At 45.7% G+C, this 25,690-nt stretch overlaps 1 protein-coding gene across 5 annotated transcripts in view; it reads left to right on the forward strand.

Moving 5' to 3' along the window:
- The window catches only part of col11a1a (collagen, type XI, alpha 1a), a 432,184-nt gene extending 410,503 nt beyond the window's left edge, over window positions 1–21,681 (forward strand). For all 5 annotated transcript variants that reach the window (XM_059648209.1, XM_059648208.1, XM_059648211.1 and 2 more), the window contains 10 exons: window positions 641–694; window positions 866–973; window positions 1,476–1,529; window positions 2,298–2,333; window positions 3,456–3,509; window positions 8,615–8,864; window positions 11,920–12,032; window positions 19,431–19,499; window positions 19,697–19,930; window positions 20,030–21,681. In XM_059648209.1, coding sequence (XP_059504192.1) covers window positions 641–694; window positions 866–973; window positions 1,476–1,529; window positions 2,298–2,333; window positions 3,456–3,509; window positions 8,615–8,864; window positions 11,920–12,032; window positions 19,431–19,499; window positions 19,697–19,930; window positions 20,030–20,176 — 1,119 coding nt within the window. In that variant the 3' untranslated portion in view covers window positions 20,177–21,681. The remainder of the gene's footprint in view (window positions 1–640; window positions 695–865; window positions 974–1,475; window positions 1,530–2,297; window positions 2,334–3,455; window positions 3,510–8,614; window positions 8,865–11,919; window positions 12,033–19,430; window positions 19,500–19,696; window positions 19,931–20,029) is intronic.
- The last annotated feature ends 4,009 nt before the right edge of the window (window positions 21,682–25,690 follow it).

The following is a 25,690-nucleotide window of genomic DNA, read 5'->3' on the forward strand; positions in this document are numbered from 1 at the left end:
ACATTTAAGTCGTCATTAGATAAGCATATGGACATACATAGAATAGTGTAGGTTAGATGGGCTTAAGATCGGTAAGACAGGTCGGCACAACATCGAGGGCCGAAGGGCCTGTACTGTGCTGTAGTGTTCTATGTTCTAAAGCTCCCTCTACACTGTCCCCCCATCAAACACTCCCAGGACAGGGACAGCATGGCATTAGATACAGAGTAAAGCTCCCTTTACACTGTCCCCCATCAAATACTCCCAGGGACAGGGACAGCACGGAGTTAGATACAGAGTAAAGCTTCCTCTACACTGTCCCCCCCCATCAAACACTCCCAGGGACAGGGACAGCACGGAGTTAGATACAGAGTAAAGCTCCCTCTACACTGTCCCCCCCCATCAAACACTCCCAGGGACAGGGACAGCATGGAGTTAGATACAGACTAAAGCTTCCTCTACACTGTCCCCCCCATCAAACACTCCCAGGGACAGGGACAGCACGGAGTTAGATACAGAGAAAACCTCCCTCTACACTGTCCTCCCCCATCAAACACTCCCAGGGTAGGGACAGCATGGGGTTAGATACCGAGTAAAGCTCCCTTTACTCGGAGTGGTTTATGATGTGATTGTAATCTGATGTTTCTCTTTCTGGCTGTAGGGTCCACCTGGTCTGCCTGGGTTGAAGGGGGTTCCAGGTAGTAAAGGTGAGAAGGTGAGTGAGTTTGAAGCTGCTAATCTGTAGCTGTCACCCGTGACTCGGAAATCTGGAGTTTGAGTTGATACTAAAACAGGATCAGCGTTAGCTGAAAACCGCTGCTGTGTCACCAGCGCGGCTCCTGTTTAAACAGTTGCTGATGTTGAAATGATTTCTCCTGGTTTGCAGGGTCACCCAGGACTGATTGGATTGATTGGACCCCCAGGAGAACAGGGCGAAAAGGGAGACAGAGGACTTCCGGGACTGCAGGGAGCTCCTGGAGTGAAAGGCGACATTGTAAGTGAATCCCAAGCAGCTGTACTTTCATAGAGGGGTTGCAATCACTCCCACACAAACACAATCCTGATGGTGCTTTCAGAAAGAAACTCCTGCCTTCTTAAACACCAGTCAGTATTCCAGCATTGTGTCTAAATGCTCCACAGACAAGCAAACACTGCTGAATTGTGATCCGTGCAATAATATACTCACTGCAGGTAACATCTGCAGAGCAAGATCCCACAATTAGTAGTGTGAATGTGCTCGTCCAATGAGCACTGCGAGGTCATTCAAAAGAAATTTCAGTTGGAGTAACTTAACTAAGATTCAATCAGAAGCTCAGACATCAAGAACACGATTCCCTCAGCGCCGACACCTCCGACAGCGCGGCATTGGGAGGGTGAGGGACAGGGGGTTTAGAAAGAAGAATTACCGCGGAGAAGTTTTGAATGAAACCTTTCAGTTTTGGTTTTGAAGTGATGCTCAGTTCTGTTACTAAGTGTTTGGCCTGATCTCTCCACAGGGCATTACTGGATCGCCTGGACCCCTCGGCCCTCCCGGACCTCCTGGTTTACCTGTAAGTAAGAAACAGAGTAAATTGAAACTGTCGTGCAGAGACACAGCTACTGAGTGACAGCGTTGAGGATTGAAGAGCTGTCCCTGAGGCTGGATGGGACTGATGGTCTCCAACTGAGAAGTGTGATGTTAGATATTCCAAACCGACAGGAGAAAACAGCAAAGAGTTTGGTTTGAAGGAGACGTTCTAATAGCCTGGAGCCATTGATCCCCTGCCCCCAGCCCCCAGCCCCCACTGTGTTGGGGAGGCCAGAACTCAGGGCCACCAATATCAGACAGTCTGTAATAAATCCCAGTGGGGATTCAGGAAGAAATCTCTTCCCTCAGGGACTGGGAAGGAATGTGGGAGTCGCTCCCACAGTGCAGAATGGGGAAGGTGTGTAATGTGGGACTCATTCCCACAGGTAGAGGAGGGAAGGGAACGCTGAGGGGGAAAGCTGCATAAACACATAGTCGGGGTGGGGTGGGGTGCGGGTAGGAATTGAAGAATGTGCTGACAGTGTGAAATGACATGGGGCTGCGAGGGGGATAGAAAGCCCAGCATGCGTCAGGTGGGCCAAATAGCCGTTTTTCCTGATGGAGAACTCAAAGTAATTCTAACATTGGGAATCAGGGTGTTTCCTTTCATTGCTTCTGGAACATTCTCTGCAGATTGGGACAAATTGCTGAATGTTATGTGTAACTTGTTCTTGAACAGGAATTAAATTGTTGCTCTGAGTTTGTGAACCATCAGTGGTGAAGTTTTTGAATTCTCTTTGTTTGATCACAGGGTCCACTTGGTCCAAAAGGATCAAAAGGTTCAACAGTAAGTAATGACCCAGATTGTTCCTCACTTTTCTCTTCAAAGTCATGCTTCCAACTGATGCAGTTAGTTCAACTCTGAAAATCTGCCTCAAGTGTTACTATTCCAATGGAGGAGTGTTCACCTTAGAAAGGCAGAGACAGGATAGGGGTGAGAGCCTGTAAGTAATTGTTGTGTGTCCCTGGAGCAGGAGAGTGTCCAGCCAGCTGCTCATAACCTCGCTGGGGATCTCTGGATCTTAGTCCTAGTTAAAGCTATCTCTCCTTCATCCCCACCAATTCTCCAAGATGTTTTCATGTTCACCTATGAACACTTCCATAAATGTTGATCTCCTCTCCCTCAGGTACAGTGTAGAGATGTGAATAGTTGAACAAACCATACTCTGAACAGTTCTCACTGGTATACACTCAACAGTTCCTAAATCTTACCTTCTCTTCTCTGCTGGTTAATCTGTTATAACAAACAACAGTCCATTTAGGCCCCACAGCAATGACAGCTAATCTTTTAATAGCTTCTTTAAATTGTCAATCAAGATGCGAACTCTGAATTTTCTGTTCAGATAATTGCAGCCTTTGAAACATAATCAAACTTTCATAATGACCCAATATCCCTCAGGGCAATGTCAACAAGGAATTTGATTGAAGCTACAGATGGCATTGTCCTGTCCTAACCAATACCAGGTGGCCTGTCAATTAAAGCAGCCCAACAGAAGCTGTTTGATTAATTCAGCCTGTCTCCGTTTGAGGTTTTCAAGAGCAGGGCATTTGGAAAGGCTTTAGATAATGATGCATAAACAGACTTTATTCACATTACAAGAGTATTTATCTCCAGTAATTGGGGAATTCCATGATGAAGGTTAAATCTCAGGCAACATTCTAAATAGAATCTGTTTAAACTGACTGTGCCATTCATTCAGCTATGCTGAGCTAGCATTCTGTCCCCATCTGAGCTCGCTGATTTCCCCTGACTGGTGCGTAATGGGGGCTGGCACTTCCATTCCTGCGTCCGTCTGACATTTTTAGTGGTGCACAGGGTCCTTCTAAGACTGTGAGGCTGTCAGTGTTTAACTGTGTGTATTTTCTACACAGTGCTTTGTGTTACTAAGTGTTTGTCCTTGTTTTACAGGGTCCTGCTGGGCAGAAAGGAGACACTGGTTTGATTGGGCCTCCTGGGCCTCCCGTAAGTAAAGGGCAAACTCTGGGAAATGATTTGCTGAAAGGTTGATGCAGAAGTTTACTCAGCAAAAAGTGAAAGAATGGACCTGCATTTCCATGGTGCCCGTCACAATCTCAAACCATCCCAAAATTTGTCAAAGACAATGATATTGTGTAATGTGTGATCCCTGCTCTAATGAAGGAATTTGATCAATTTTAAATTGCCTGGAACTCAGTCCCTGCTGCTAACTATTTGCAAACTAATGCCAGAAAATCCAATCATTTTGTTAAGCACTGATTTGTAATGTTTTAATCAATATCAAATTAGCACAATTTCTCAGCTTAGCCTGCCCTGAAACTTTACCTAGAAATTCCAAAATGTGATATCCATTTTGTCCTTTGGAAATTTAAAGCCTCATGAGGTGAAAATTGGACAGTCCTCAGGTTAAGAGCTGAGACTATATGCTGGGAATTATGATGTGTGTTGGACTAAAACCTGATGTTGTGTGACTGGGGATAATGGGAACTGCAGCTGCTGGAGAACCCAAGATAACAAAGTGTGGAGCTGGATGAACACAGTAGGCCCAGCAGCATCTCAGGACCACAAAAGCTGACGTTTTGGGTGTAGAACCCCTCACTGGGAATTGCATTAACCCCTAAAGCCCAATCCCTGCTGTCCAGTGAAGCAGTGGCATTGTTGTTTTAAAAAACCCTTCTGATTCAGTATTGCCCTTCAGAGGGAAACCAGCTGCAGACCTGACCTGGTCGGGCCTACATGTGACTTCAAGCATGCATGGTAATTTGGGTGATTCTTCACTGCCCTCAGAAGTGAACAAGGTACTGTGTTCTGTGGGATGAGGTTGTCACTGGCTAGGCCCAGCATTTATTGCCCATCGCTCGTTGCCCTTGAGAAGGTTGGGGGGGGGGGGGGGGGGGGCAGCTGCCTTCTTGAACTGCTGCAGGCCATGTGCTGTAGGTTGACCCACAATGTCCTTAGGGATGGAATTCCAGGAATTTGATCCATCAACACTGAAGGAACAGTGATATATTTCCAATTCAGGATGGTGAGTGACTTGGAAGGGTATATGGAGTGGGCGTTGTTCCCATGTGCCTGATGCCCTTGTCCTTCTGGATGGAAGTGGTCATGGGTTTGGAAGGTGCTGTCTGAGGATCTTTGGTGAATTTCTGCAGTGCATCGTGTAGATAGTACACACTGCTGCTACTGAGTGTCAGTGGTGGAGGGAGTGGGATGTTTGTGGATGTGGTGCCAATCAAGTGGCTGCTTTGTCCTGGATGGTGTCAAGCTTCTTGAGTGTTGTTGGGGCTGCACCCATCCAGGCAAGTGGGGAGTATTCCATCACACTCCTGCCTTGTGCCTTGTAGATGGTGGTCAGGCTTTTGGGGGGGGGGGGGGGGGGCGGCGGTCAGGAGGTGAGTTACTTGCCACAGTATTCCCAGTCTCTGGCCTGCTCTTGTAGTCTCTGTGTTAATGTGGTGAGTCCAGTTGAGTTTCAGGTCAACGATAACATCCAGGATGTTGATAGTGGGGGATTCAGTGATGGTAACACCATTGATTGTCAAGGGGCAGTGGTTAGATTGTCTCTTATTGGTGATGGTCACAGCCTGGCATTTGTGTGGCGTGAATGTCACTTGCCACTTGTCAGCTCGAGCCTGGATATTGTCCAGATCTTGTTCCATGTGAACACGGACCTCTTCAGTATCTGAGAAATCGCAAATGGTGCTGCACATTGTGCAGTCATCAGTGAACATCCCCAGTTCTGACCTTATGATGGAGAGAAGGTCATTGATGAAGCAGCTGAAGATGGTTGGGCCGAGGACACTACCCTGAGGAACTCCTGCAGAGATGTCCTGGAGCTGAGATGATTGACCCCAAACAGCCACAACCAATTTCCTATGCGTCAGGTATGACTCCAACCACTGGAGAGTTTGCCCCCAATACCCATTGATTCCAGATTTGCTCTGGCTCCTTGATGCCACACTCAATCAAATGCAGCCTTGATATCAAGGGCTGTCAGTCTCTCCTCACCCTCTGGAATTCAGCTCTTTTGACCATGTTTGAGCCAAGGCTGTAATGAGATCAGGAGCTGAGTGGCCCTGGCGGAACCCAAACTGGGCATCACTGAGCAGGTTATTGCTGAGCAGGTGCTGCTTGGTAGCACCATTGTTGGCACCTTCCATCACTTTACTGAAGATCGAGAGGAGACTGATGGGGAGGTAATTGGTCGGGTTGGATTTGTCCTGCTTTTTATGGACAAGATGTACCTGGGCAATTTTCCACATTTTTGGTGGATACCAGTGTTGTAATTGAACTGGAACAGCTTGGTTAGGGGGTGCAGCAAGTTCTGGATCACAACTCTTCAGTATTATTCTATTTTCTTTATTCAATCATGGAATGACGGTTCACTGGCTCAGCAGCATTTATTGCCCATCCCTAATTGCCCAGGGGGCAGTTCAGAGTCAACCACATGGCTGTGGGTCTGGAATCACATGCAGGCCAGACCAGGTAAGGATGGCAGTTTCCTTCCCTCAAGGACATTAGTGAACCAGATGGGTTTTTCACGGTCATCATTAGACTCTCAATTCCAGATTTTTATTGAATTCCAGTTCCACCAACTGCCACAGCAGGATTCAAGCCCAGGTCCCCAGAACGTTGTTTGGGTCTCTGGATTAACAGTCCAGCGATAATAGCACTTGGCCATCACCTCCCTAGTTGCCAGAATGTTGTCAGGGCCGGTAGCCTTTACAGTATCTAGTGCCTCCACTGTTTCTTGGTATCACATGGAGTGAATTGAATTGGCTGAAGACTGGTATCTGTGATGCTGGGGACCACAGGAGGAGGCCGAGATGGATCATCCACTCAGCACTTCTGGCTGAAGATTGCTGCGAATGCTTCAGCCTTATCTTTTGCACTGATGTGCTGGGCTGTTCTGTCATTGAGGACAGGGATATTTGTGGAGCCTCCTCCTCCAGTGAGATGTTTAATTGTCCACCACCATTCACAACTGGATGTGGCAGGACTGCAGAGATAAGATCTGATCCGTTGGTTGTGGGATCATTTATCTCTGTCTGTCACTTGCTGCTTTCGCTGTTTGGTGAGCAAGTAGTCCTGTTTGGTGGCTTCACCAGGTTGGTGCTTCATCTTCAGGAATGCCTGGTGCTGCTCCTAGCATGCCCTCCTGCACTCTCCATTGAACCAGGGTTGATCCCCTGGCTTGATGGTAATGGTTGAGTGGGGGCTATGCTGGGCCATGAGGTTACACAATGATACCTGAGCACATTCTGCTGCTGTTGATGGCCCACAGCGCCTCGTGGATGCTCAGTCTTGAGTTGCTAGATCTGTGTGAAATCTGGCCCATTGAGCACTTTGATAGTGCCACACAACATGATGGAGGTTGTTCTCAATGTGAAGGCGGGACTTTGTCTCCACAAGGACAATGCAATGGTCACTCTTACTGATACTGTCATGGACAGATACATCAGCAGCTGGCAGATTGGTAAGGATGAGGTCAAGTATGTTTTTCCCCTCTTGTTGGTTCCCTCACCACCTGCTGCAGACCCAGTCTCGCAGCACTGTCCTTTAGGACCCGACCAGCTCGATCAGTAGTAATGCTGCCAAGCCACTCTTGGTGGTGGGCATTGAAACCCCCCCTCCCAGAGTACATTTTCTGTCCTTGTCATCCTCAGTGATTCCTCTAAGTGTTGTCCAACATGGAGGAGTACTGGCTCATCACCTGAGGGAGGACGGTGAGTGGTGATCAGCAGGAGGTTTCCTTGCCAATGTTTAACCTGAAGTCATGAGACTCCATGGGGATCCAGAGGCAATGTTGAGGACTCCCACACCAATACTCTCCCCACTGTATCGCCCCCTCTGCTGGGACTGCCCGGACGGTGGGACAGGACACCCAGGGATGGTGCTGGTGGTGTCTGTAGGGTATGATCCTGTGAGTATGACTGTGCCAGGCTAGCCTGTGAGACAGCTCCCCCATGGTGGCACTAACCCCCAGGTGTTAGTGAGGAGGAGAGTGCAGGGTCGACAGGGCTGTTCCTGCCGTTGACTTTTCCGGTCCCTGGTCAATGCCGGGCGATCCATCCTGTTTCATTTCTTTGAGACTTTGTCATGATGGGTACATCTGAGCGGCTTGCAGGGCCATTTCAGAGGGCAGTTGGGAGTCAACCACATTGCTGTGGGTCTGGAGTCACATGTAGGTCTTCCCTGAAGGAAACTAGTGAACCAGATGGGCTTTTTTGACAATTGACAATGGTTTTACAGTTACCAGTAGACTGTTAATTTCAGATTTTATTTAAAAGAATTCAAATTCCACCATCTGTCATGGCATGATTCAAACCCAAGATCCCAGAACATTAGCAGAGTTTCTGGATGAATAATTAAGTGATAATACCACTGGGCTAATGCCTTCCCTTTGGTTCAAGAGATGCTGCAAGCTCTCAGTTTTGACATGACCATGGTGACAGTAATTGGGAGAGATAATCTATACAAGGTCATGTTAACCTGTTTGTCCAAAACATTGAATGAGAAGATCCAATGCAAAGTCATAGTCAAGAGCTGGTTCACCCTCTTCATTGAATGAACTGGCAAAAGGAACACCAGGCAAGGCAACAAAGTGTGGAGCTGGATGAACACAGCAGGCCAAGCAGCATCTCAGGAGCACAAAAGATGACGTTTTATCAGAGAAGGGTCTCGGCCCAAAACGTCAGCTTTTGTGCTCCTGAGATGCTGCTTGGCCTGCTGTGTTCATCCAGCTCCACACTTTGTTATCTTGGATTCTCCAGCATCTGCAGTTCCCATTATCTCTGGCCAGGCAAGGCAGTTGCCCTGTGTGATTCTCACTCTCACTCTCTCTCACTCCAACATGCTGCTCAGAAAGAGGCCATGCTCTGTGCCAGCTCCTTGAAAGACCTGTTCAATTAATCTCACTCCCCTTTACTGTTTCCCTATAACCTGCCCCTCCTGCGTTTTCCCCAATTCACTTTTGAAGTTCTTACTGAACCCAGTGCCTTTTCTGGCTGCACATCGCTCCTGGCATTGGGATTGTTTCATTTGGAGGAGAGTTTGTGAGATTGTCTCATTATTGTGCTTGTTAATTCAAGGGCCCCCCTGGTGAGGTCATTCAGCCATTACCAATCCGGACTCCGAAGAAAACACGGAGATCTTCTGATGGGATCCAAGCTGATGAAGCGGACAACATCCTGGATTACACCAATGGGATGGAGGACATCTTTGGCTCCCTCGACAACTTGAAAATGGAAGTCGATCGAATGAAGAACCCGATGGGAACGTACAACAATCCCGGCCGCACCTGCAAGGACCTGCAGCTGTCTCATCCAGACTTCCCAGATGGTAGGTCCAGGCCATTCAGCCCTTTGAGCCTGTGCAGCCATTCATGGAGATGAGAAGACCCTCCAATAGCCCACCACCCCATCCTGAGTTTAGTCCAACAGTCACAGGGACAGGAGGAGGCCATTCAGTAACTCGCACCCTTCGGTCCATCAGATGGTGACTCATCTACCTCTTAATATAAAGGCCTAAGGAGAAGGGTCAGCACAGACTTGTTGGGTTGAAGGGCATGTCTATGCTGTATGACTCTGCTTAACTCTTTTTCAATCTATTTGGTTCCATTTTCCTAACTCAGCTCTGTCCCCTCAGTCTTAAAGCTTTGATTGACCCCATGTTTACACATACTCCATTTTTTTTGTTTCTTTTTGTGGAAAAATATTGCTGATCCCAGACACTGCTGGATCCTGCTGTTGTGTCAAACTGTTTGTTAGTCCAGGAATATCCTGGAATTTAAAAATAACCCCCACTATTGATATTTTATTAAATTTAGGGATGTGCATGTTACTGTACAGACTAGCACTGCCCATCCCTAGAAGATAGCAAAAAATGCAGATGATTGAATCCCTACAGTGTGGAAACAGGCCCTTCCGCCCAACAAGTCCACACCAACCCTCAGAGCTTCCCATCCAGATCCATCCCCATATAACCCACCAAATATACACATCCCTGAACACTGTGTGGGCAATTTAGCACGGTACCCATCCCTAATTGTTCAGAGGACATGTATGGGTATTGCTGTTCATCCTCATTGCCCTAGAACAGGAGCGTTTCAGAGCGGGGTTCAGAGTAAACCATAGGTTTGGGGTCACATGTCAACCATTAGTGACCCAGATGGATTTTTCCGCAACATCGGGTACACAGTCATCATTAGACTCTTAATAGCAGACCTGTTATTGAATTCAAATTCTGCCATGGTGCAATTTGAACCTGAGTTGCCAGAACATTATCTGGACCTTTTGAATTAGGGAGCCATTGCCTCTACCCCACAAGCTCTACTTTACTTTTCTTCACCATGAGCCTTCTCCCCTCCAGCCTCACCTCCACCAACAAGTGTGAGGGTTATTCTGAGCCTGTGGGCACACTGAACAAGTGGGAAACCCTCCTTGATGGGCCATTCCCTTTACTTGGACAATCTGGTTCCTATGGAGGTCGGTCTCTGAATACATTCCCAAGAGGCTGCCAGTGTAATTTTACAAAATAATATAAAATGTGACTACAAAAACAGGTTCGAGGGAAGCAGTGGCATGGTGATAATGTGACTGGTTATCCAGAACCCCAGTCTAATAATCTTGTGGTATAATCAAGACAGCTACCAACATTTTGAATACAAGAGAAACAGGATATTAGAAGCTATAATCTAATGTTGAACATGTAACAACTGTCATTAAAAACTTGTTCAGTTTTCTAAAGCCCTTTAGGGAAGGAAATTTTTCCCTGGTCTAACTGATATGTGACTCCAAACCCCCAGCACCGTTAACCCCTCTTAACCCCTCTCTGAAATGGCCCAGCAAGTCGCCCTGTTCTAGGGCAATGAGGATGAAGAGCAATACCCACTGGCCAGATAAAAAAGAGGAACAAGACATGATCTATTTCACAGCATACAATAATATTTGGAATAAACTCATTATAAACATCAGAAAGAAACTCCTCCTCTTCACCCCAGCAATAACCCTTACAGATACTCGTAACTCAGTGTACATGGACCTCTATGTTTATACTGAAGTGTTTGCTCAGCCAGCATGGCTATAATTGCTTTCCTTTCAGCAAATTGTTCATTTTACTACGACGGATTTGTTTCCAGTTAACATCTCCCCACAACATTTAAAATGAATTGCTAACCATTACTGAGTATAGGTTCTCTAAACTCATGTCTTTGACAGCCTTCCTCTGATATCTTCCTCATTGACACACCCACAGTCTACTATTTCTGCAACTTTTTGCACTGAATTCTAAACAGCTCCAATATGACAAGTTGATGAGTGAAGCCTGTCCACCATCCACAAGGCACAAGTCAGGAGCGTGATGGAATACTCCCCACTTGCCTGGATGGGGGCAGCCCCAACAACACTCAAGAAGCTTCACACCCTCCAGGACAAAGCAGCCACTTGATTGGCACCACATCCACAAACATCTACTCCCTCCACCACTGACACTCAGTAGCAGCAGTGTGTACTGTCTACAAGATGCACTGCAGAAACTCACCAAAGATCCTCAGGCAGCAGTTCGCAAGCCCACGACCACTTCCATCTCGAAGGACAAGGGCAGCAGATGCATGGGAACACCAGCCCTGTAAGCTCCAAAAAGTGAAGTCACGTGGTATCAGGCGTGAGCTGGTAACATGGATACAGAACTGGATTAGTCACGGGAGTCAGTGGGTAGCAGTGGAAGGAATGGCAGAGCAGGCTGGAAGCACCAAGTGACCACCTCCTGCTCCTATCTCCAATGTTTCTATGTCACCGAGCTAAAAGGTTACAACCAGGAAGATGGAAAGGATAGGTTAGTTTTCTTTAGAATTGTGAAAAGAGGGCTGAGTGGCCTTTTAAATGAAAAAGGGGATTGAAAGGGTGGATGGCGTGGATGTGGGGGAGTTTAAATTGAGTAGCTATGATTGGTTTTGTTAGGGACCACATTACAATCAGGAATTCAGGAAAACCTTCTTCACCCAGAGAGTGGAGAGAAATTGTGGATCTCGCTGCCGAGATGGAGGAAAATGTGGGACTCACTCCCATGGGGAGGAGGTGGGGAGGCCCGGAAATGTGGGACTCATCCCCACCAGGAGTCAGGAAGGGAATATTATGGATAGGAGGGGTGAGGAATCGAAGGATCTGCTGACAGTGTGAAATGACAAGGGGCTGGGAGGAGTCTTGGGGGGAGGGGCAACAGAAGCCCAAGCTTGGGGCAGATGGGCTGAATGGCCTATTTCACTGCTTGAAATTGGATGTTGTGTGTATTAGACTTGCTGTATGTTTCTGGATTTGTCACGGAAGAGACTGTCTGGAGTGAGTAGAATCAGTCCTGCAATATAAAGATGTGTCTTCTTGTCACTGCACCCCAATAGGTGAATATTGGATTGATCCAAATCAAGGTTGCCATGGAGATTCGTTCAAGGTGTACTGTAACTTCACCAGTGGAGGCGAGACCTGTATCTATCCTGACAGAAAATCTGACGGAGTGAGTATTTTATTATTTCGCACAAACCACCAGTCAAGGAGCAGGCTGTTCGGCCTATTCCATCTATACTAGCTCTTTTAAAGAGCTTCATGGAACCAGAGATTGGCTCCAGCACATTGGGATAGTGACAACGAGCAGGACCTAATCCTTTCACTGTGCCCTAGCAATCAGATCCCTGCTCAAAGCCTCCTCTTATGAAGCTCGAACATCCCATTACTGTGCTCCCTGCAATTTCAATATGTGCAGCCATCTTTTAAAATTCAACCTACATCAAGCCACAGGGCCCCATATATCTGCTGAACTCCAGGGGAGCCAATGGCCAAAAGGTATTATAGTCAGACTAGAAATCCAGAAACTCAGCTCATCTTCTGGACACCCAGGTTCAAATCCTGCCGTGGTAAATGGTAGAATTTGAATTCAATAAAGAATTTGGATTTTAAGATTCTGATGATGACCATGAATTCATTGCTGATTGTTGTAAAAACCCATCTGATTCACTAATGTCCTTCAGGGAAGGAAATCTGCCAACTTTACCTGGTCTGGTCTCCATGCGACTCTAGACCCACAGCAATGTGGTTGACTCTCAGCTGGCCTCTGGGCAATTAGGGGTGGACGGTAAACGCTGCCTGACCAGCAACGCCCTCATCCCGTGAATGAATTTTTTAAGAAAAATCACAGCTGACAATGACCAGCCCAAAAAACCCCTCTATGATGAGATTACAGCATTAAATACAAATTTGAATCAATGGGAATATCTGAGAGGGATGTGAAAAAACTGATGGGAGAAACAAAACAGAATTATGAGAAAAGACTGGCAGCTAATGGAGGGATTGAATTCAAGAGCTGTGAAGTTATGCTCCAGCTGTACAAAAGCCTAGTTTGGCCACATCTGGAGTATTGTGTCCAGTTCTGGTCATCTCATTACAGGAAAGATGTGGAAGCATTGGAAAAGGTGCAGAGGAGATTTACCAGGACGTTGCCTGGAATAGAGGGAAGCTCTTACGAGGAACGGTTGAGAGATCTAGGGCTTTTCTCTTTAGAACAACAAAGGATGAGAGGTGACTTGATAGATGTGTACAAAATGATCAGACGTATAGATGGCGTAGACAGCCAGAGACTTTTTCCTGGGGTGGAGGTACCAATTACGAGGGGACATAGTTTTAAAGTGAAAGGAGGTAGATATAGGGGAGATGTCAGAGGTAGGCTCTTTACTCAGAGAGTAGTAGGGGCGTGGAATGCATTGCCAGGGAGGGTAGTGGAGTCGGCCACATTAGGGGCATTTAAGCGGCTATTAGATAGGCATATGGATGATAGTATAAGGTAGGGGTGCAGGTTAGATAGACCTTAGGTTTAGGGTAAAATTTCGGCTCAACGTCATGGGCTGAAGGGCCTGGACTGTGCTGTACTGTTCTATGTTCTAACATGAAGAGAAATTCCAAAATTTTCAATGTGCATCCAAGCACTAAGAGGGTGGTTAAAGGAGGCGTTGGGCTGAGCAGACACCAAGCAGGGGCACAGGTCATTAAAGGAATACTCCACATCTGTCTGTAAGAAACTCTATCGCAAGAAGAGATTAAAATTAATGAGAAAAACATCTTGGATACATTGTTGGCACTCAACCTTGATAAGAACTGATAGAATCCCTACAGTGTAGAAACAGACCATGCGGCCCAACGAATCCATTCTGGTCCTTTTAAAGAGCATCTCACTGTCCCTACTATATCCCCATAAACCTGCATTTCCCATCACTAATCCACCTAATCTACACATCCCTGGGCACTACGGGCAATTTAGCGTGGCCAGTCCACCCGACCCTGCACATCTTTGGACTGTGGGAGGAAACCCACCCAGAGAAAACTCGCGCAGACACGGGGAGAATGTGCAAACTCCACACAGACAGTCACCAGAGGGTGGAATTGAACCCGGGTCCCTGGTGCTGTGAGGCAGCAGTATAACCACTGAGCCACCATTTAGCCCCTAACTGTCTGAGATGCATCAAAAGATTTTGAGGGAAGTGAGGGGAGAATTTGCAGAGGCACTAGTCAAAATCTTTGTCTTCTCTGAGCACAGGGAGGTCCCAGAAAATTAGAATTGCAAACAGTGTTCTCACCTTTAATAGTAGAGGCATAGAGTACAAGAGCAGGCAGGTGATGTTGAATATGTCTAAGGTACATGTTACTCAGCTGGAGTATTGTGTACAGCTCCAGGCACTACATTATAGGAAAAAGCATTCGAGAGAGATGCAGACAACAACAATAGTCCCAGGAGTGGGAATCTTCAGTTATGAAGATAAAATGAAGAAGTTGAGATTCTTTTTCTCAGAGAGAAAAAGGCTGACAGGAGATTAGATAGTTAGTAAATTTGCAGACGGCACTAAGGTCGGTGGAGTTGTGGATAGTGACGAAGGATGCTGTAGGTTGCAGAGAGACATAGATAAGCTGCAGAGCTGGGCTGAGAGGTGGCAAATGGAGTTTAATGCACACAAGTGTGAGGTGATGCACTTTGGTAGGAGTAACCAGAAGGCAAAATACAGGGCTAATGGTAAGATTCTTGGTAGTGGTGGAAGTTCTGTTGAAATGCCCATCATCCATGATTTAAATGGCGGAGTGGACTTAATGGGCCGAATGGCCTTACTTCCACTCCTATGTCTTATGGTCTTATAGTGTAGATGAACAGAGAGATCTCGGTGTCCATGTACACAGATCCTTGAAAGTTGCCACCCAGGTAGACAGGCCTGTTAAGAAGGCATACAGTGTTTTAGCTTTTATTCATAGAGGGATCGAGTTCCGGAACCAAGAGGTTATGCTGCAGCTGTACAAAACTCTGGTGCGGCCGCACTTGGAGTATTGCATACAGGTCTGGTCACCGCATTATAAGAAGGACGTGGAAGCTTTGGAAAGGGTGCAGAGGAGATTTTCTAGGATGTTGCCTGGTAAAATGCCCACCCAATTGGACAGGGTTCTTAAGAAAGCATATGGTGTTTTGGCTTTCATTAACAGGGGGACTGAGTTTAAGAGTCGTGAGATCTTGTTGCAGCTCTATAAAATTTTGGTTAGACCGCACTTGGAATACTGCGTCCAGTTCTGGGCGCCCTATTATAGGAAAGATGTGGATGCTTTGGAGAGGGTTCAGAGGAGGTTTACCAGGATGCTGCCTGGACTGGAGGGCTTATCTTATGAAGAGAGGTTGACTGAGCTCGGTCTCTTTTCATTGGAGAAAAGGAGCAGGAGAGGGGACCTCATTGAGGTATACAAGATAATGAGAGGCATAGATAGAGTTGATAGCCAGAGATTATTTCCCAGGGCAGAAATGGCTAGCACGGGGGGTCATAGTTTTAAGCTGGTTGGTGGAAAGTATAGAGGGGATGTCAGAGGCCGGTTCTTTACACAGAGAGTTGTGAGAGCATGGAATGTGTTGCCAGCAGCAGTTGTGGATGCAAGGTCATTGGGGTCATTTAAGAGACTGCTGGACATGCATATGGTCACAGAAATTTGAGGGTGCATACATGAGGATCAATGGTCGGCACAACATTGTGGGCTGAAGGGCCTGTTCTGTGCTGTACTGTTCTATGTTCTATGTTCTATGGAGGGAAGGTCTTACGAGGAAAGGCTGAGGGACTTGAGGCTATTTCCATTAGAGAGAAGAAAGTTGAGAGGTGACTTAATAGAAACATATAAAATAATCAGTGTTAGATAGGGTGGATAGGGAGAGCCTTTTTCCTAGGACGGTGACGGCGAGCACGAGGGGGCATAGCTTTAAATTGAGGGGTGAAAGATATAGGACAGATGTCAGAGGTAGTTTCTTTACTCAGAGAGTAGTAAGGAAATGGAACGCTTTGCCTGCAATGGTAGTAGATTCACCAACTTTAGGTACATTTGAGTCGTCATTGGACAAGCATATGGACGTACATGGAATAGTGTAGGTTAGATGGGCTTGAGATCGGTATGACAGGTCGGCACAACATCGAGGGCCGAAGGGCCTGTACTGTGCTGTAATGTTCTATGTTCTATAATCATTACGAAGCTGGATAAAGTAGACAAGGAGAAGCTGTTCCCACTTGTTTAAAAAAATGATCCAGAGGGAATGAAACAAGGGTGATTATCGGAAAAGACTTCTTGACTCAGTGAGTAGGGCCTGCCTGGAAATGTGGTGGAGATATGTTCAACAGGGGCATTCAGGGGGCATTGGATGGTTTTTGTGGATAGAAATGGTGAGCAAGAATGTTGGGAAAAGGCAGGAGACTAGCTCAAGATGATCGGGCCAGACCAGATAAGGCCACAGTATGCCAAATGGCTGCCTCCTGCACCTTAAACATTCTGTGATTCAGTGAAATTGCTGAATCAGGACATTAGAGTAAAGAATAAATCTGATAATCTAATCCCAGATACTTAAGGAAGTGGTCTGAAAATTAATGAATGCATTGATGGTCATTTTCCAAGATTCTCAAACATTTCCTGTAAAGTGGCAGGTGGGAAATGTAGCCTTCAGATCTAAAAAGGGAGGCAGAGAGAAAATCGGGAGTTATAGACCATTCACTCTGATATCAGTATTGGGAAAACATTGAAGTCTATTTAAAAAAAGAGAATTAACATTTGGAAAATGACAGGATTGGTCAGAGTCAGCATGACTTGAGCGGAAGGAAATCAGGAATGAAAAATCAACTGGAATTCTTCAAGGATGTAACTCATAAATTTGACCGGAGGAGCCAGTGGATGTGGTTTATTTGGACTTTCAGAAGGCTTTTGACAAAGTTCCAGACAAGAAATTAGTGTGTAAAATTAAAATGCATGGGATTGGGTTCGTGTACTGCGATAGAGAACTGACCGGTGGACAGGAAACAAACGGAAGGAATAGATGGGTCTTTATCTGACTGACAGCGACTGCAGGGACCTCAGCTTGGGTGAGGGAATTAAATGTAATGTCTCCAAACTGCAGATGACATAATTCTGGGTCGGAGGATGCAGAGAAATTACGGTGCGATTCAGACAGGCTGAGTGAGCGAGCAAATGCATGGTAGATGCAGTATAATGTAGATCAATGTGAGGGTATCCATTTCGGAGTACAAACAGGAGAGTGGGTTATTATTTGAATGGCAGTGAATTGAGAAAAACAAATGTTTGCCGACACCTGGATGTCCTCACTGACCAGTCGCTGAAAGAGAGTGTGCAGCTGGCAGCAAGCTATAAAGAAGGCAAAAGGTACAAAGTGGGAACATGTGAAATTGTTCAGCCTTGGACGGGAGAACAAATAAACTGAGTATTATTTAAATGGAGAAAAACTGTAGAGAATTGCAATGAAAGAGATTTGGGGTAATGTATGCACAAACACAGAAAGCTAGAAGCAAGGTGCAGCAAGGAATCAGAATGCTCATGGGCTGTTGGCCCTTCTTTCAAGGGGTTGGAGTGTAACAGTAAGGAAGTCTTACTGCAACTGTACAAGGTGCTGGTGAGACCACATCTGGAACGCTGTGAACAGTTTTGGCCCCGATATTATTTTATTGGAGGCAGTTCGGAGAAGGTTCACTGAGATGATCCTTGATATGGAGGGATCGTCTTATGAACAAAGGTCAAACAGGTTGGGACTCGACTCACTGGAGTTTAATAAGAGGTGAAACCCATAGAACAAAAAACAAAGAAAATTACAGCACGAGAACAGGCCCTTCGGACCTCCAAGCCTGCGCCGATCAGTCGCAAACCATTTCCACTCCCCCTCCCATTCTTTAGATGACATGTCCATCATGGGCCTCCTGCAGTGCCACAATGATGCCACCCGAAGGTTGCAGGAACAGCAACTCATATTCCGCTTGGGAACCCTGCAGCCTAATGGTATCAATGTGGACTTCACCAGCTTCAAAATCTCCCCTTCCCCCACCGCATCCCTAAAGCAGCCCAGTTTGTCCCCTCCCCCCACTGCACCACACAACCAGCCTAGCTCTTCCCCTCCACCCACTGCATCCCAAAACCAGTCCAACCTGTCTCTGCCTCCCTAACCTGTTCTTCCTCTCACCCATCCCTTCCTCCCACCCCAAGCCGCACCCCCATCTCCTACCTACTAACCTCATCCCACCTCCTTGACCTGTCTGTCTTCCCTGGACTGACCTATCCCCTCCCTACCTCCCCACCTATACTCTCTCCACCTATCTTCTTTTCTCTCCATCTTCGGTCCGCCTCCCCCTCTCTCCCTATTTATTCTAGAACCCTCTCCCCATCCCCTCTCTGATGAAGGGTCTAGGCCCGAAACGTCAGCTTTTATGCTCCTGAGATGCTGCTTGGCCTGCTGTGTTCATCCAGCCTCACATTTCATTATCTTAAATGTTGAGTGGCTGCTTCTCCTCGTGGGAGAGTCTAAGACCAGGGGACGTAGTCTCAGAATAAACAGGCTTCAATTTAGATAAGATGGGGAAGAATCTCTTCTCCTCGACGGTTGAGTGTCTTTGGAGCTCATTGCCACAGAGAGCTGTGGGGGCAGAGTCTTTGTGTATACTTAAGGCTGAGGTACAGATTCTTGATCTCTCAGGAATCAAATGCTACAGGGAACAGAGAAGGAATGGGGAATCTCAGATCAGCCATGATCCTATTAAATTTCTAAACAGGCTTGAGAGGCCAAATGGCCTCATGCTGCTCCTATTCCTTCTGGTCTTAAATGGTAGTTGACCTTCATAGTGAGACAGTTCAAGTACAGGAGTAAAGATGTCTTGCTGCAATTATTCAGGGTCTTGGGAAGGCCGTTTCTGGAATTCTGTGTGCAATTTTGGTCTCCTTATCCGAACAAAGATGCTTTTGCTATTGAGGGAGTACAGTGAAGGTTTACCACGTTGATTCCTGGGATGGTAGGACTGACGTATGAGGTGAGGTTGAATCAGGTCAGATGATATTCACTCCAATCTAGAAGGATGATTGGAGATCTCATAGAAATTCGTACATAATTCTCATAGGACTAGACAGGATTAACAAAGGAGAGATGTTGCCAATGACTGGGGAGCCCAGAGCCAGAAGTCGCAACCAAAGGATACAAGGTAATCCACTTAGGACTGAGACAAAGAAAAATTTCTTCCCCAGGGAGCAGGGAGCCTGTAGAATTCACTCCCGTGGAGAACAGATGAGGTCAAAAAATTGTATGATTTCAGGAAGGAGCTGGATGTAGCACTTGGGCCCAAAGGGATCTGATTATATGGGGAGAAAGCTGGTACAGGGAACTGAGTTGGATGATCAGCCATGATTATGTTGAATGGTGAAGCAGGCTCAAAGGGCTGAATGGCCCACTCCTGTTCCTATTTTCTATATTCCTCTGTAAGTATCACAGAAAGGAATCTTTCTCCTAACATCACTGTTTAATTTCCTGACCTGAATCAATGAGGCTTGTTCATGTACTCTCTGATCTCTGTTCTTTACATTGCAGGTTCGGATCTCCCCTTGGCCCAAGGAAACCCCTGGCTCCTGGTTCAGTGAGTTCAAGAGAGGCAAACTGGTCAGTTTTACTTGTCAGAAATCGCTTGTGTTGTTCTCATTGTTTATTAGCCGATTGAAGCTGTAGCTTGAAATGAGACAGTTCACTGTAACAAAGCCGAGTGAATGAGAGTTGTGCATTTTGTTTTAATGTTGATTTCCTTATTCCGCTCCTTCCCAAGTGTAATTTGAACTCTTGTCTCTGTGGTCCTTTCACAGCTCGCATATGTGGATTCCCAGGGTGAGCCGATCAACTTGGTGCAGATGACATTCCTGAAGCTGTTGAGTGCCTCTGCAAGGCAGAACCTCACCTATAACTGTCAGAACTCAGTGGCCTGGTACGATGGATCCTCGGACAGCTATGACAAAGCACTTCGATTCCTGGGCTCCAACGATGAGGAGATGTCGCACGATAATAATCCATACATCAAAGCGATCACAGATGGTTGCATGGTGAGTGTTATCTGACTAGTCTAGAAAGACCTTGTCAGGTTTTAGTCATTTCTCAGCTTTTCCCCTGTGCTGTAAAAATCTGTGTTGTTCTTTTCTCAGTTCCGCAAAGGTTTAGAAAAGACAGTACTCGAGATTAATACTCCAAAAGTGGATCAAGTTCCTATCATTGACTTGTTGGTGAGTGACTTTGGCAACATGAACCAGAAGTTTGGATTCGAGGTGGGTCCTGTTTGTTTCCTGGGCTAAGAGACTGAGACAAACCAATACCTTCATCGCACTCACCCACTACAAGACACGTGCAAGTTTTGATCCTGGATGGAGTAAACACTCTCTCGCTGTGTATGTATGTACTATTACCTAGAAATTATCAAATGCCCTTGTGGGGTCAGAATCACATGACTTAAACCTATTATGGGGATCCCAGAGGAACTTACGATGGTGTGGAGCTGCCAAAGGAAGAGCTTTACCCCAACCTCGAGGTAGGACATCACCCAACAGCGACTGGCAGAACGGTATAACTCAAGGTGCTCACACACATTGCCAAGGTGCTCCGAAGGTGTATTTTAATGAACTGTAATTATTTTATTGTAAAATACCATTTATATCTGTTTCCACTCTCAGAACTTGCATGTGTCTCTCTGGCTGCCATTTTTTAAAGAGCCATATTTAACTTTCTTTTGGAAAAATCAGAAGCAAACTGTAATAATTAAAAAGAAACCAAATAAAATGTTAGCCTCTTGTGAATGAGCTGTATTCTTTCCTGCACTGTCCTTGTGTGAACAGATGCTGCTCTTTAAGATGTAACTGGGAGCTAGGCTGAGGCCAAACGGATATCATTGGAACTCTGAGCCAATTGGATAATTCCTTTCCAAGGGCCACCTACAGTGGTCGTGAACGGTTTGCTCCTGTAACAGTCAGCTTTGCTCAGGATGCTGCTGATGCCTCCTTTTACAATGACTTGCCCGATTTGTGGAGACTGACTCTGCAGAAGGGTGCAAGACACAGTGTTATGGTGCTATATTTATACATTTTCATTGGATTCTGAAATGTCCACGATGTAAAATGGAGTCAAAAGCACTTCCAGAATTTATGAATCTGCATATGATAAATGTCAAACTTACCAGTGAACTTCATTGATTTTTACAATATCTGTGTTTGGGAACACATTCCCCTGGCTTCATACAGTGCTCCCTTCAAATACTCCATTTCTCTGCTTTGCTTGTCCAACTCTTTAAGCAGAGAAATTGGTCCTCCAGTGATTTGGAACAGGAGGTCCAGAGACTATTTGAAATGTCTTTAATTAAAGCCAAGTACTGCCTGGAGAAGCTTGTCTGGGCTGCTCTCTCCCTTAAAACAAAATACTTAACTCATCACTCATGAAAGGCCATGCATAGCCCATAATATGTCTAGGTCATGTGATTCTAACTAGTTGCTAAGCAACAAGTCAGTAACAATCCACATGCATCCCAAAATTCTATATTCACGGTTTGTTAAAATTGGATTTTACAATTTGTTCCCTGGCTGTTTCTGTTTCCATCTTGGAATTTGTTTCATGATCTATGTAAGACTTGAAAAGTGTTTGGTTATCTATTAACTTTCAGGGTTGACTGGTATTCAGACTCCATCCAATAATCTGTGACAATTGAGATTCAAATGGAAATACTGCCTTTCCTCATTTCCAGAGCAACGTTTGTAAATATTGACCTGGAAAATAGTAACAGAATTTCATGAATAAAAAATTAAGTCTTGTCTACCTTTGGTAGTTCTGCTTTTTTAAGAAAGTGGTCTTTCTGGGCCTTAGCAGAAACCCGTTTGAATTAAAACTGGAGAAATCTCAGTGCAGACACAGTATGGTGGGTAATCACAGAACCTGTGCTAATAAACCCAGCCCTCATGACAACTGGAGGTTAGGGGCTTACAATGAACCAATAAACTTCCTCTAAATTAGCAGTGAGAGGGGGTTTCTCACCAGTACACTCCCAGCTTTATAAATAAATCAATAATATCAAAGGTTTCAATCAAAAAACGTATTAAATGTTGAGTGGATTCCTATTTATAGAGGTGTATGAAGAACACAGATGACAATCTTTTTCAGTCTTCTATTGGTGTATAAATTGATTGTAGAATGATTTGAGTTAGATGAGAAAATAAAACCGCACTCAGAGATTTACAGGTACATTGTATCATTACACCTGTAGCAAATCATTTTCTGTATTTCACTTAAAAAAAAGTTTATATAAAAATAAAATAATTTTCAAAGCTTTCAACTGGATTGCATGATTCAGCACTTCTTCTGTGCTTGGACATCTTAAAGCTATAAAGGTTTGAATAAAAGTTTCTGCAGTTTCAACTGCTCCCTCATTGGACAAACAGAGAAAGAGAGATCTGATAGTGAGAGTACCCTGATGTCCCTACTCCTCAGGGCTACACAGGAACCTGCACCAGGACAGAAATTGGACCTCTGCAATCGGTGTTACCCTGCATTGCAAACCAGCTGACCCATTAGGGAGCTAACCCATTGCTAAAATATTCAATCAGCCTGGTCCTGAACTCTCTCCATTACTTATTCTCCTTCCCAGATTGTATAGACCCTGAGTCAGTCCCCTTGCTGACACTGCAGCGTCTCAGTGGAAAGAAAGATCTGTATCTCTATAGCACCTTCTCATGATACAACAAAGCCCAGTGTGAAATGTAGTTGTTGCTATGATGGAATAGATGAAAGTGCACAGCAAGGTCCCACAAACAGCAGCATGACAATGATCAGGAACCCTCTTCATATTTTCTTTGAAACTCCTGAAGCTTCTGTACAAACAGCTGTGGGTCAGCTGGAGGGATAGTGCAGTGTGATATCCTCAGGACAGGTGTAAGCTAAAGACTGTAACGTTGTGATAAAACAAGGGCAAGCACAGAAAGTACAGCATCTCCCACTGGCGCAGTGTGCAAGCGGGATTAACCCTAACAAACTGCAGATCCTGGCCTGGCCCTCTCACTGCGCTTTCATAAAGCAGGCCATCTACAGTGATAGGATCACCACACCTCAGCATCTCCCATCAAAATGCTGTGAACAAAGGAATCCCATGATATTCTGTCTTTGTCAGGTGCTCAAATAGGGGTACAGAGCTTCCCCATGCTACCGCCTTGAACTGTTGTAACCCATGTGATGTAGGGAGGGAATTCCAAGATTTTGACCCAGCGACTCTGCAGGAATGATGATATATTTCCAAGTCAGTGAGTGGCTTGGAGGCGAACTTGGAGATGTTGCCATGCATCTGCTGCCCTCGTCCTTCTGGATGGAAGTGGTCGTGGGTTTGGAAGGTGTTGTTTGAGGAACTTTGGTGAATTTCCGCAGTGAATCTTGCAGATCCCCACTTGCCCTGGATGGGTACAGACCTGACAATACACAAGAATCTCGACACCATCCAACACAAAGCAGCATGCTTGATTGGCACTACATCCCCAGGTACCCACTCCCTCCATTAGTGAAGCCTAGTAGCAGCACAGTGTGCCATCTTCACTAATCTGCAAATTATGTCCCAAATTGTGTGAACATTTTGTGATTTCCCATTGAAGGATAAAGGACAGCAATTTTTTTAAAAATTGCTTTCAACTGGCCTGGAATGTGTTTGTGGGATAAGGTACCTGTGTGCTCAAGCCTGGGTTTGAGTATTTGTAGGTGAAGTGATCCTCAATCACCCCTGTGTTGCAGGTAGAAGAACTGTCTGACTCAGTGCTAGAAATTAGCTAGCTACTGGCCAGACCAAAGGAAAGGGGGCAACAATGGATTCAGGAATGTAACTAGCAGAGTTGATCAGGGAGAGCCAGTAGACACATTTATTTGGACTTTCAGAATATGTTCGATAAAGCCCCACTTAAGAGATCAATGTATAAAATTAAAGTTCATGGGATTGGGGATAATGTACAGCAATGGATAGAGAATTGGTTGATAACAGAAAACAAAATAAATCCTAAAATAAAACAAAAGAACTGCAGATGTTGGAAATCTGAAACAGAAACAGAAATTGCTGGAGAAACTAAATAGGTCTGGCAGCATCCATGGAGAGAGAATCAGGATTAACATTTTGAGTGCAGTGACCCTGACCACAAAAACAATTAAACAAAGTATAATTTAATGTACTACCTACTTCATTGAGACACGCATGTTAATTATTAAAAACTAACTGAATTGCACACAGATGAACACAGCAGGCCAGGCGAGGAGCAGGAAAGCTGATGTTTTGCGTATGGACACTTCTTCAGAAATTTTGAAAATTCAGAAATTTTCTGAATAAGGGTCCAGACCCGAAACGTCAGCTTCCCTGTTCCTCTGATGCTGCCTGGCCTGATGTGTTCCTCAAGCTACACACCTTGTTATCACTTCGCACTTCTCTGCATTGATCCTCACCTTCCACCTACCTGTCCATTCCACCAACTTGCCTGTGTCCTTCTGTAGTTCCCCACTGTCCTCCTCACTGTTTAGAATTCTTCAGTTTTTCTGTCATCTTCTGCTGTCATCTGCAAAGTTTGAAATTGCCTGCTGTGCATTAAGATTTGGATCATTTATATATATCAGGAGAAGCAAGGGATTCAATACTGACCCGTGGTGGATCTCCACGATGAACTTTCAAATTCCCTTTGACCATTAGACTCTGTTTCCTATCACTCAGCCAACTGGTCATTAACATCTGGACAATAAAGATACCTATGTCATACTCCTGCTTATTCCACCTTCAACACCATTATCCCCTCCAGACTGATCTCAAAACTCCATGACCTTGGTCTCAGCTCTGCCCTCTGCAACTAGATCCTCGGCTTCCTGACTCACAGACCACAACCACTGAGGATAGGTAACTGCACTTCCTCCACAATAACACTCAACACTGGACACCCCCAAGATTGTGTCCTCAGCCCCCTGCTGTACTCCCTGTTCATCCATGGCTGTGTTGCCAAATTCCGAAAGAATGCCATCCACAAGTTTGCTGACAGCACCACCGTAGTAGGATGGCTATCGAACAAAGACAAGTCAAAATACAGAAAGGAAATTGTTTCCATTGCGCCATTTCACCAAACCCTCTATCTGTCTCTCAACATCGACAAAAATCAAGAACCGATCATCGACTTCAGAAAGAAAGGACGAGAACTGGTCCCCATCTACATGAACAGAACTGAGGGTGAGAGGGTGGAGAGCATCAAATTCCTCGGAGTGACAATAACCAGCAAACTGACCTGGAATTCCCATGTAGATGCAATGGTTAAGATGGCTCAACAATGTCTCTTCATCCTCAGGCAGCCCAGGTAATTTGCTGTGTCCATGAGGTGCCAGATGCACCAGTGAAAGCAAACTGTCCGGGTACGTAACGGCCTGGGACGGCAACTGCTCTACTCAGGACAGTAAGAAACTACAGAAGGTGGTGTCCATAGCCCAGACCGTCACAGAACCCAACCTTCCATCCATGGACTCCATTCACATGGCTCACTGCCACAGAAAAGCAGCCTCCATCATCACAGACCCATCGCACCCCGGTAATGATCTCCGACAACATCCTTCACCATCACAGACACATCGCACCCCGGGAATGATCTCCGACAACATCCTTCACCATCACAGACACATCGCACCCCGGGAATGATCTCCGACAACATTCTCCATCATCACAGACCCATCACACCCCGGGAATGATCTCCGACAACATCCTCCATCATCACAGACCCATCGCACCCCAGGAATGATCTCCTACAACATCCTCCATCATCACAGACCCA

Source organism: Stegostoma tigrinum, chromosome 8 (genome assembly GCF_030684315.1).
Source record: "Stegostoma tigrinum isolate sSteTig4 chromosome 8, sSteTig4.hap1, whole genome shotgun sequence".
NCBI classification, from domain to species: Eukaryota; Metazoa; Chordata; class Chondrichthyes; order Orectolobiformes; family Stegostomatidae; genus Stegostoma; species Stegostoma tigrinum.